The sequence below is a fragment of the Cetorhinus maximus genome, chromosome 2 (assembly GCF_964194155.1).
Source record: "Cetorhinus maximus chromosome 2, sCetMax3.hap1.1, whole genome shotgun sequence".
In the NCBI taxonomy this organism is placed as follows: Eukaryota; Metazoa; Chordata; class Chondrichthyes; order Lamniformes; family Cetorhinidae; genus Cetorhinus; species Cetorhinus maximus.
In genome coordinates this window covers 136,851,655-136,863,751 of record NC_135880.1, presented here as the reverse complement: position 1 = coordinate 136,863,751, position 12,097 = coordinate 136,851,655, and the positions used below count along the sequence as shown (strand labels likewise).

General features: G+C 37.7%; 2 protein-coding genes across 6 annotated transcripts in view; one reads left to right on the top strand and one right to left on the bottom strand.

The window, feature by feature from the left end:
- Positions 1–4,850, top strand: part of fbxo10 (F-box protein 10) — a 51,412-nt gene extending 46,562 nt beyond the window's left edge. For both annotated transcript variants that reach the window (XR_013580431.1, XM_078569847.1), the window contains one exon: positions 489–4,850. Coding sequence is in view for 1 of the 2 variants with exons in the window: in XM_078569847.1 (XP_078425973.1) it covers positions 489–675 (187 nt within the window). In the remaining variant the exon portion in view is untranslated. The remainder of the gene's footprint in view (positions 1–488) is intronic.
- polr1e (RNA polymerase I subunit E) overlaps positions 1,011–12,097 on the bottom strand; it is a 46,973-nt gene continuing 35,886 nt past the window's right edge. For 3 of the 4 annotated variants that reach the window (XM_078569910.1, XM_078569915.1, XM_078569922.1), the window contains 2 exons: positions 9,502–9,633; positions 1,011–6,468 (listed from right to left, as the gene is read on the bottom strand). In XM_078569910.1, the coding sequence (XP_078426036.1) occupies positions 6,312–6,468; positions 9,502–9,633 (289 nt within the window). In that variant the 3' untranslated portion in view covers positions 1,011–6,311. The remainder of the gene's footprint in view (positions 6,469–9,501; positions 9,634–12,097) is intronic. The other variant, XR_013580442.1, reaches the window with a different exon arrangement.

Sequence of the window (12,097 nt, the reverse complement as noted above, 5' to 3'; positions counted from 1 at the left end):
TTTTGAGCTTCCACAACTAATGTTATCTACTGATAGAGGACATTAAACATGCTCAGTGTTGGTGTCCACTGTTGTGACATCAAACTGACTATGTGCAGTTTGCATACTAATACTGGGTGCTTTGGTGCTAATATGATTTGGATGGTGTATATGCAGTCCTGCAATTATTTTGGAACGCTTGCCATGACCTATATTTAACCATTTTCCATTGGTATTACTAATTGCTCCACTCCCTGTCTGGCACAACATTGTAAGGTTCTTGATGTGGTCTTGAAATGATTCCCCTCAAGTATGGGACCATCTTTCATCTTGTTTCTTGGATGGTTTATCAAATTTGATTGCTTCAATAACTCTCCTTCATTACAATAGTCTGATGAAAAATTAATGTAAAAGTGACCTACATAATTAGCTGCTTATGTTCCATGACAAGTGAAACCTGTAAACAATATTTCTCATTTTATGTCCCTGATGGAACATTTCTCTGTTAGCTCTTGCAGATCTGGCATAGCCTGGAAACTGGACAATCCTCCAGCAAGGCCACTTGTCGATGGATCAAATCGAGCCACCTCCATGGTTCAGACTCGTCAAAGAGTTGCATCCATGACAACTCGAATAGCTGCAAGGGTCGAAGGGGGCTGCCATGATAATGGCAGCATTTTCTGTTCCATACTTTAATGAATTAAAATCAGCATTGGTACAGAATGTGCCACTAAAACGATTTAATGTCTCAATTCCTGTATCAAATGTGTTTTCAGTAATGGAAAAGAAACTTGGGGCATGCCTTTTGTTAATTCACTTCCTTACAGGTTATCTTGAACATAATATAATCAAACGAATGCCACAGTTGTTGGCAACCTCCTTTTGGAGTTTAATAACATGGTGCAACCCTCTAATAGAAGCGTAGACCTGCTTATTAAAGTTCCTAGTTTCGTACTACAGTCTGCATTATTAACAGCTGCCAATCTTATCCATGTATTTTGACTCCAGGCTGCAATGTAACAAGGGACAACTTTTATTTTTTGTATCCATGCAAATCTGAACCTGAATGTTTTCTGAGCTGACATCTACACAGAAGTAAGATTTCTCCTAGCACTTCAAAGAGTGATGGTTATGAATGGAATTTCACTTATTTGAGAAGCTACAGTGCATTTCATTTTCTTTGTGGACCAGTAATGAGTTCCTCCTAAAGCTTTATCTTCAAGAGTAAAAGAACATTTCGCATCATGGTGTGGGCTTTATCATTGAAGAACAGGAAGAGTTACTGTAGCTCTTCTACTGAAGTTACAGGTGGTGGGGGAAATTGGGGAAGTGTTTGCTTTGAGTTCTGTCTGCATTGTGATCATGTCTCATCACTCTCCTGCTTGGATGACTCCAAAGGGGGATACTTGAGTCAGAATGTGAACAGCTACCTCACACAAGCAGTGACAACCTTTTCTCTATATAGCCCTCAGTTGATTGTACGAATGTGTTAACATAAAAAGGATGAGCTAGGAAAATAAAAACAACTATTGTAAATTTAGAAACCTAAGAGTAAGGAGGCAACATTCAAACAACAGGGGCACTTCAAAAGGAAACCAAGCCACCACTGGCCATTTGAGTCCCAACAGAGGCTGAATTGTGTATCTATTTTAAACAATATTCTATTTGGTTTTTCTTCAGATACAATGGTTAAAATTGGTTATATATGGAGTGAGTTTTTCAATTTCTAGGTTTGTTATTAAATTAAATAATTCTCCCAAGCCTTCTTGCAGATTGATAGGTTATCAAGATACCACTGCTGTTCATTTCCCTATTGGCTTATAACGAAAAATATTTTTTTCTAGTCCCACCTCACATGATGCCTCTGAGTCAATTTGTAAATGTAAATTCAATTTAGGCCATGGGATCTCTAACCATATTATATTTCAATACAAAAAAAGGAACTCTCATTTTTCTAACATATCTCTTCCTCAGCATTAAAAATTTTTAGCCAGCGAATTACCTTTTGTAGACATTGTGGTTATGTAAGCAAAGAGAGCAACCAATTTTGCACTGAAATTGGGCCACAAATTACATTTTTTTTAGTGATACAGGTGTTGGCCAGGATATTGGGAAAACTTCAGTGAAGTGTCAGCCTTGATTATGTTTTCAGGTCTTTGGTGTGGAACTTGAACCAATTAAGAGGAGTGCTATGACTGAAGCAAGTAGATGCAAAAACAAGTAAATATGAATAGTTGAATCATGTGTACTGAGCCTTTAGTGATTCTGTAGCTTGCACCACTTCAGCTGTGACAGTTCATATTCTGCACTTCATATTCTGCACTTCATGACTAAGAAATTAAAAATGATTGTGAAAACCCACAATCTGTAACTAAGAATCTCTGGCACATTTTGACATAGTTATCCTAGTATCCTAGCCAATATTTATCCTGCAAACTACAATACCAGAAGATGGTGTGGGGATAACAGCAACTAGGCGTGGTCTACATGTGATAAAACGTCAACTGGTGTCCAGCTGCTTCTCACCCCCATTTAAAAAAAATGCTATTATCTGGGGCAAGGATGCATCGAGTTTGGCTGTGATGCCACTGGAGGAAGATTAACTCAGTAACACACCAGATAAATAGTCACTTACATTACACAGTGAAGAGGGACCTTCAATTAGTGCTCAGTCTGGTCCTGCAGGTGCAAAGGACAAAAATCTGGATGGAAAACTAATTACAATCTTATCAGTAAAGTTATTCTCCACCTCCATTTCCCTCCAGAAATAACCTTTGTCTATCTTTGTATCCTCACAGCAGCAGATGTTTTAGCAATTTAGGATCTGTGTTTTAGGGTTTTAAATAATTAGTAGACTTCAAAATTCAACCGCTATTCAGTTTTGAAAACCAAATTAACATCAACTCTCTCCCTCCCCTTCAGCTTAATGCACTCTAAGTTTGGTATTCCAAAATAAAAACTACAACAGATCAGTTTTATCATTTGTTTCCTACTGCCCCTTTACATTTAAATAGAGAACGTAATGATTTTGAAATGTTTCTCAAAATGATTTGATGAAAATCTACTGAATTGTACTGATGCATCCAAGGGATTTTGATAAAATGTACATGCTCAGACTACATAATCCAAATTCAGCTGTGGCAAAAAAATCAAGTCCAAGTCTTTATAGAAAGAGTAAGGTCTTCAAGTAAAGATTTTAATAAAAGCATTGAAGTATAAAAAATAATTCACTGAATTAATTTAATCATGTTGTAAAATATGTATTGTTAAAAATTTTGTTCACACTCCTATTTTGCTCTTTTGAAATTTCAGTTACTGAGAAAAATACTTAGAAAACATCAAGTAATTTGTAGTAACCAAGTGACCTGATCTCAGGATGATAAAATAGCAGTCAACATGTGTGACACCTTTTAACATTGGAAAAAAAATTAGCACTCCACAACCTAGGATTAATAGGCACATGAGTTTTCAATAAAAAACAGTGCTGCATGTACTGAATTTATTACAGATTGCACTAATCAAAGTGAGAGTAACAGCATCAAGGAATGGAACACTAGTTACCCAGTATCAGAACTCCAGATTATCTGGTAGAGAATATTGATCTTCAATGCACTGAAATCAACAGGGAGGCAATCCGTTCTGCCAGATTACCTATAATCTGTCTAATGTGTTCCCTTGTGCTCAATACACCCAATGGCCCAAATGCTTTTCTTCATGCCTCTGATGTTGCTCACCCCTCTGCCCATTCTCTCTAGAGTAGAATGGTTATGCCTACATAAATATATTGCAGCAATCTAGGAAAGGAACTTCCAGTCTCAAACAATTTTTAAAAATGCACATACATAAAGTAAATGTATTTAAAGGTATTTGGGTGCCTGCTAATTTCAAGCCAACCCACAAAGTATGGAGTAGTGCAGTAAAGGGGAATACAATTATTTTGGGAGCCTAGTAAAGACAAGTAAAGCTTACGATTCTCCCCCCCAAAAACCTCACCACAATACACACAAGCCTTGTGGTATTCAATATCCCGATTACTGAACACAGAGGCAGTAAGTACAACAATGCTTTCAACCTTTCAACCCCAAAGTTTCAGTCTGAACCTCATTCTCAACCTGAGCACCATCTGCTGAGATAAAGTAGTACTGCAAGAGGAAAAAGCTGCTGCAATATGGATTTACGTTCAAAAATTTGAACACCTCTGCTTTAAGATGAAGGGGTTTGATAGAGTAAATATGGAGAAACTGTTTCTACTCACAGGAAGTTCAGTGACCATAGGACACAAATTCGAGGTCTGAAATGCATTAACAAAAAAAAGAGAAAAATGCAGCACTATGGAGAAAGGAGTGCGGCTCTAATTGAATAGCTCATAGAGCCGCACAAGCACAATTGGCCGAATAGCCTTCTGTGCTGCAGGATTCTATGATCCAAATTGACGTTGGCATACACCCAGCAAAAAGTCTGGTAGGATAGAAAATTGGTCCATCATGCCTGCTCCTTCCTGATTCCATCTACATCCCAATAACACTGATCTCTGTTCACCATGTTAATAGAAGATTTGTTTAATTTATAACTTTCGCTTATCTGTATAAGGAAACTTTTTGATTAAGCTGGTTTAGAATGCCTCCCAAGGAACTCTTGATCCTCACCATAGTATCTTAAAGTGAAAGTATATTGTACTGAATTTCCCAACATTTCAAAATTGTAAAAAACCTGCAGCCTGCTTTACCAAACCACTTTTTGAACTGTTGGTGAGAGGCAATTGGCAAGATGCTACCCGCTGTAAAATTTCTGTTCCTGTGATATCAAAATTAAAGAGTGCCGTTTGCTATCGATTGGATACATTAAACTAAACGTTACAACTATTGAATTAACTTCATATAAAAAGATTTTTTATTCATTCATTATATGCATATCAGCTGATATATTTACCCATGTAACGACTGACTGTTGGTCAAGTCACCCCGAAGTGCTTTGGGATGTCTTGATTTTAAGAGACTATATTAACCAAACTGTCAGTTCTTTTATACATGCAATTCAGTTGCACATAAATAAAAAGGTTATTTTTTTCTTGGGATGCATTTATACAGCACTTTTGCATCCTGAGGACATCCCAAAGCACTTCAGTTGATTAAGGATTTTTTCATCTTGACAATATTTATCAAAGGCATCAAAGAGTCTCAAAAACATAAGGCATAAAACACAGCATAAGATATGCCACATTTGTAGTTTAAATTAATAATTTCTCCAAAACACAAGTTCTGCATGTGACAAGCAGCTGATGATCAAACTATTCAGTAACTGCTGCTAGAAAATGCAAGAAAAACAGCTGATTATGCCCCTTTATTTGAATTAAGTGCCATGGTATTTTTATGTCCACCTTAGAGAGCAGATAGGGCCTCGTTTTAATGTTTCATGTGAAAGATGGAACCTTCCAAGAGTGCAGCACCTCCGCAGTACTGCACTGAAATATCAACCTGGATTATGTGCTTAAGTCTCTCGAGTGAACCTTCAACAGAGGTGAGCATGACTACCCCTTAGCCCTGGCTAACACCATTTTGGAACATTTTCTACCTTAAATTATGACAGTAGGACAAGGAGGCAGAGAGTCAAACTGTTGATAGGCAAACTAAGGATTGGTTTAAACTAATTCTTCAACTCAGGAGCACTGAAACGGGATGGATAAAGAAGCTGTGGAATCATTTAAGAAATATTAGAATGTTGTATAGGAAGGTAATTTTTTTCTGCAGATGAATGGGCTGTCAGCTACATCAACCTTACAACTGGCCAACATTTTTGAATGCCAAGGAAAAGCATTGAAAATTTCCCCCTCAAGCCTCAAAAGTAATTGAGTAAAACTCCAGAATATCAAACCTTACCTTATTCAATGGCAATGTATTACCAAACTTCACTGAGCAACTGTGTTTCAGTACAGCCACAAGAATCTGGTCTGAAATTATAACTAAATGATACAAAGTGATGTCCTGTGGAGGTGTGCAAAGTGACCAGTTATACAAATTCTGATCCACCTTTGCATTGCCTGATAAACTGGACAAATATTCAATTCCAATCAAGTTACTGACTATTTTGAAGTTTAATTAAGAAAACAAGAGACATATCTTAACAGTCAATTATTAACTCATAGTTCAAAATATCTATTACATTTCAATCACACTGTCATGGTAACTGGGTCCTCCTATTTAAAACATATTTGAAGTATTTGCCAACTCTTCATACCAGATAATGTGCTTCTTGTTGGAGATTCTTCATGCATATGCCTTTGTGGACTCAAAAGCTGATTTGACTTTTGGCTATGTGTCTCTGTTTACAACGTTTTACATCATTTTCTTCCTTTTGCGACCTTGAAGTTTACTTCGCACAGCCAATGGTAATGAGAGTGTTGCTATTTTATGATCCTCTGCAGTACTGCCAGGAATATCCACCTTTTTCTTTGCAATATTTAAACCCATCGCTCTTGCAATGTCCAAAATTCTATAAAGTACAGCAAAACAAAAGTTGAGAAATGAAGAGTTTTTAAAACCAATCTCTACATTGACCAAGAGTGAGAAAAAGATGTGTACAAAAACAGTTAATAGCACATTTGAGGGGAATTTTTGCTGATGCACTAATTAATTATTTATATAATCAGCAAAGTTTGTGCATCTGAATTGTTGGATAAGGGAATATTTGGCTTACCATGGTTAAGGGTTCAATATCCCCCCCCCCCCCCCCCCCCCCCCATAGGTAGATAGATTTTTGTTGGGTAAGGCTATCAAAGGAGATGGAGGAAAAACAAGTAAATGGAGTTGAGATACATATCAACTAAAGGGTGGTGGAGGGGGTTGGGGCGGGGGAAAAAGAGACAGACTCAAGGGGCTGATTGGCATACTCTTATTCCTACTGTAATGTGGAGCAGAACTGTTCAAGATTTTGCCTTCATGGGACACAAGAAGAAACATAGTATAAAGCTTCAGGGGCTACATACAAAATTTAATTTGTATTCCCATGCCTTGGTGTTCTGATTTAGAATTTATTCACCAATGAGAAAACAGGGCTCAGAATAGCCCTTTTCAAACCTCCAGGCCCACAGAGTTCAAAGACAAAAGGCATATAAAAATATATAATGACTGAGCTGCCTAGGCTTCAACAGCTGGGTTGGCAAGGCTTGAGGCCTCATTTGAATCCAGAGCAGGAGATCGTCGACTCCTGTGGATAACGTAGGATTTAGTGGGGAAGCAGGCAAAAAGGTCAAGCGGCCCTTGCATTTTTTTGGAAACCTCACCCACAAGTGGGATGAGGTTTTCAACATCAAATAAAAAATTTTAAATTTCATTTATGCCATGTCCCTACTCATGTGACTCTGTCACGAGTAGGGATATGTTTTTATAACATTTTTAAAATCTTTATTTCTAATTTTTAAAACTCTTCATCTCCCTGAGGCAGCTCTGTTTTCAAGCGCTCACTCGCACCCATGCGTGAAGTTCCCTGCTCGCCCTCCTCCCCCACCCACACAGGCAGCGCTGAGCACTGCTGCTCGTGTTTCACGCTGGGTGGGCCTTAATTGGCCCGCCAGCATGAAATCGCAGTCCGGCCCCAATCATGGGCAGCAGTCGGCTTCCCGACCGCCCCCACTGAGCCTGCCCGACAAGGGCAAAATTCTGCCCTACGTTTCAAAGCAGTCCCAATTGTTCTTTTTTCCAAAAGCAGCAAGGAATCAAAAAAATAAATGCATGTCCAAATCCAGTGAGCTAAATGAAGGAGTTCTGGAAGATGGTTTCACAATGAATAGGCTTTTATTGATACCATTTAATTTATTTTATATAAGTTATCTATATTCAGCATGCAGATGTCAAAACCATATTAAATGTACTACTAATCCACTACTGAATGCTACTGGGAGCTATTCGAAAATATAGGGATCTGTGTAACGGATTTTTAAAAAATTATAACCATATTTAAACTTTATCTTATGTTATACAAAATTATTAATATTTAGCTACATAAAAAACTTAAAATAGATTACAACAATCTGAAAATGGCATATAACACCTGAAAAACACTTCACTTGGGCTCCTTTCTAAATAAAGGCACAAACATGTTGCACTCCTGCTTAATGTACTATAGCTGAGATCTTAAATAGAACTAGAACAAATCAGCATTGATATTCACATATCTTACGATGTCCTAAAGTGCTTCACATCTCAAACCTTTGCATACATTTTTACAACACTGAGTACAGCCTACTTCTGGGTGCAGGATCTGAGCATTTTTATAGTTTTTCTCCATGTGGCATCTAAACTTGCAATGGGGAGCACATGTACAATCCTACTTGTGTTGAGAGAGCCACGTTGCTATAGTCACAATTTGTGCCTTTTAAAAAATGACCATTAATTGGGTTGTACTATTTAGTCTGCACTGCTTGCTATTATTTGGGTTGCTGTTTCCAATCTAAAGAAATAATTTGCATTTATATAGTGCCTTTTGTGATCCCAGGATTTCCCAAAGCACTTGTGTGGTTACTGTTGTAATGCAGGAAAGAGGGTAGCCAATTTGCACACAAGATTCCACAAACAGCAATGTAGTGACCAGGTAATCTGTTTTTGTGATTTGGTTGAGGGATTAATATTGGTCAGGTCACCTGGGTGAAGTACCAGCTCTTCTTTTATATATTGCTGTGGGATCTTTTACATCCATCTGAGAGGCCAGACAGAACCTCAGTTTAACATCTCATCTGAAAGATGGCACCTCTGACAATGCAGTACTCCTAAAGTACGACACTGGATTGTCAGCCTAGTGCAAACTTGAACCCACAGCATTTATGACTCAATGGGAAGAATAGTACCACAGAACCATAGCTGACACCTACTGCTTGCTACTAAACGCACCATTCTTTCTAATCTGTATTCCTTGCTATTAACATACTTCTCTTTCCAATCCTTCCTTGCAATATACACTGTTCTTCCCAATCTGTACTGCTTGCTATTAAATAGTTTCTTTCAGGCTCCACTACTTGCTGTTAAATTGATATGTTGCGCTGAATCAATTTTGAAGCAAAATTAGGCAAAATACAAATTTTCCATCTTGAATGGGGCCCACATGCAACACCCAACAATGATACATAAGATTAGGCATAATGATACACAAAACATAGCAACTGTGGGCCTTATTAATTTAAAACACTCCAAAGATCGAATTCAGCTTTTCCAGAGCAATGCAGGATAGAATCAAATAGATATCGTACACCAGTGATGTAGCATATTGGTGTGTCAAAGCCTCTGTGTTAACAAAGAGCACACTTGCAATTCCTCAGATGGTAAGCTTCCAACCTTGGCCTAACCATTAGGTGGAAGGCATCACTGAAGACGGAAATCTGGGGACAAGTAATCCCAGGTTGCTCTTGCACAAATCAAAGAGCTGGTTACCAAATAACCAGTATACGCCAATTGACTAATAATCTGAGGGGACAAAATAACTGAGCAACTAACAAAATACTTAAAGGAACTTAAATACTTAAAGAATACTTACCTATTTTCACTGATTTTTAAATCCCGTTGTAGATACGTGAGGTCAGTTTGAAAACTGTTGATGTGTAAAGCCAGTGCAATAATGTATGCCACTATCTTAGCTTTCATGGAGGCTGGCATTACGTTTTTTATACTGAAAACAAAGACAGTAGGAATTGATTATATACAAGGTTTGAATGCAGGATTTCACACAGCAGCTATCACTGCAAAACCCCATTTTTCCATTAATAGCCATAAAGCTACTACCAGTCAAATATGACATTGATCATTAATTCCTGTGCCAATCATAAAAATTGTAAATTTATCAAGCGAGTCGTGTACAATTAATTTTAGAGACAGGAAGGATAAATATATTCTTACTGAATGCTCTTGGATTTAAATGTTAAATCCAAGAGCTCCAAGAACAGTCATACTCTTGCAAAAGTTCAAAAACAATATTCTGACAGTTTTTAATGTTTACAAAAATCTGTTCCACCAAATAAAATTATGCAGCAAAACCAGAGACACAGATACATTAACAGTTCTTGAGACTGAATTCAGTATCACATGACTAAATAAAACATACTAATAAATTACTCAGTCAAAAGCAATATATAATAGTCTAGATTTAATCCAGAAACAATGAATTGTACATCACATGTTAAAGGAAAATTGTACTTCTCATCCCAAAGTGCTTAATCCACTCAGAATCTCTGCATGTTATTATTCATTTGTGCAGTCTTTTTATGTTTATCTTTTTGATCAATTTTCAATTTAACACTTTCTTTTCCCATTGCATCAAGACATTGTTTTTGGTGGCTCATTAGAATTTTCACTACTCTTTTCTCTCATTTGTTTCTTGCAAAGATTTGAGTGGCAGATTAACTGCAAATGTTGATCTGAGCTCCAGTCGATCTAACATGCTACATATATAGTACCTAGATATAGTGAATTACTGTAATGGAATTTCACCATTGAAACAAATGTTACTGTATTAGTAATAAGCAATTGGCAAATATTCAACACAGGCCAAATAGTAGTTTCCTTTCTTGAATTAATCTGATGCTGAAGTATGTAGATCTAAAAATAACAATTTTGGAAACCTTGGATAGATGTCACTAGAAAGGTTACTCAATACCGATATTACACATTCTCAATCAGCTCTCCTCTGCTGGTTGTGTTTTTCCAAACAGTGGAATAAATGAAATGAAATGAATTGATCAGTTATGCTGCTCTCCTAAGAGCAGCATAGCACCCATGACAGCACAACAGTTCTGTTTTCAATCTACCAAGAGCGGTGGCAGCAAACATTCCTAAAAATTGTAACGATAAGAGAGAGAGCAAAATATAATGCAGCAAAGATAGCATTGGGAAACATGAATATGGGTATGTAATCTACTTGTAAAATCGCAATCAATTTGCAGCTTCTTTGAAAGAAATACCAAAGCTCCAGTGAGCATAACAGTACAATTTATTTTCAAATTTGCATTTCTACCTGGCTAACTGAAGAACAGTGATGTTAAAACTAACCTCATCTCAATTGCCCTCCAACCTCATAGTCCCCCGCAACCCAAACACAGCTCACTTTCACCTCTTCAAGATCCACAAATAGCACTGCCTTGGTAGTCCCTCGTTTCAGCCTGATCTTGCCCATGGAACAGATTTCTTCCTGTCTTAAAGTTATTTTCTCCCTTTGTCTAGTCTCTTCTCACTGACATCCATGATTCTTCTTACACCCACCACCACTTTACCATTTTCCTAACCTGCCTCCTTCTCACCATGGACGTTCAATCCCTCCAAATGTCCATCCTGTGGGTGCTCTGCTTTCGTTGAGAATGGAGGCCCAACCAGTCCCCATCCACCAAAACTCTCCTCTGCCTGACTGAACTTGTTTTCACACTGAACAACTTTTTATTTGACACCACTCAATTCCTTAAATAAAAGGTGTTTCTATGGGAACTCATATGGGTCCTAGCTTCTAAGAAAATGGAGATGCAGCCAGTAGAAGACTTCATCAGGAACAAAAATAATGCACTCATTACTACTGCATGCAGCTCACCAATCTTTATCATCACAGGGATGGTTACCAGAGATGCAGCTCACCAATCATTATTATCACAGGGATGGTTACCAGAGAGACAGTTAGCATGACACAAATTGTCACAAGCAGAAAATGGGAGCTTAGGAAAGAACCTAAACTATGGAGCACAAAACAGACTTAAAATGAGAACATATAACCCACAAATAGCTGGCATTAGTTAGTAATATGCATAGAAACAGAGCATTCAGACTTTCATGTGCAATGGTCAACTCTTCACATTGAGAAAAAGAGTCTTGACAAAGAACTGGTTCTCCCTCATCCGAGAAACTAAGTAAAAGGGTCTTTCATCTTTTGACTCGATCCAAATACAACCTGCAATTATATTGTGCCTTTAGCATAAAGGACACCAAGGCACTTCACAATGGAGACAGACAGGGAAAGGTTGAAGGTGCTAATGAGGTGGGTGACCAAAAGCCTGATTGAAAGAAGGCTTCAGTAGGCTCTTTAAGCTTTTAAGTATCAAAACATGTCATAGCATCAGAGCAAGGAAGCCATTTGGCCCATTGTGCCTAAGCTG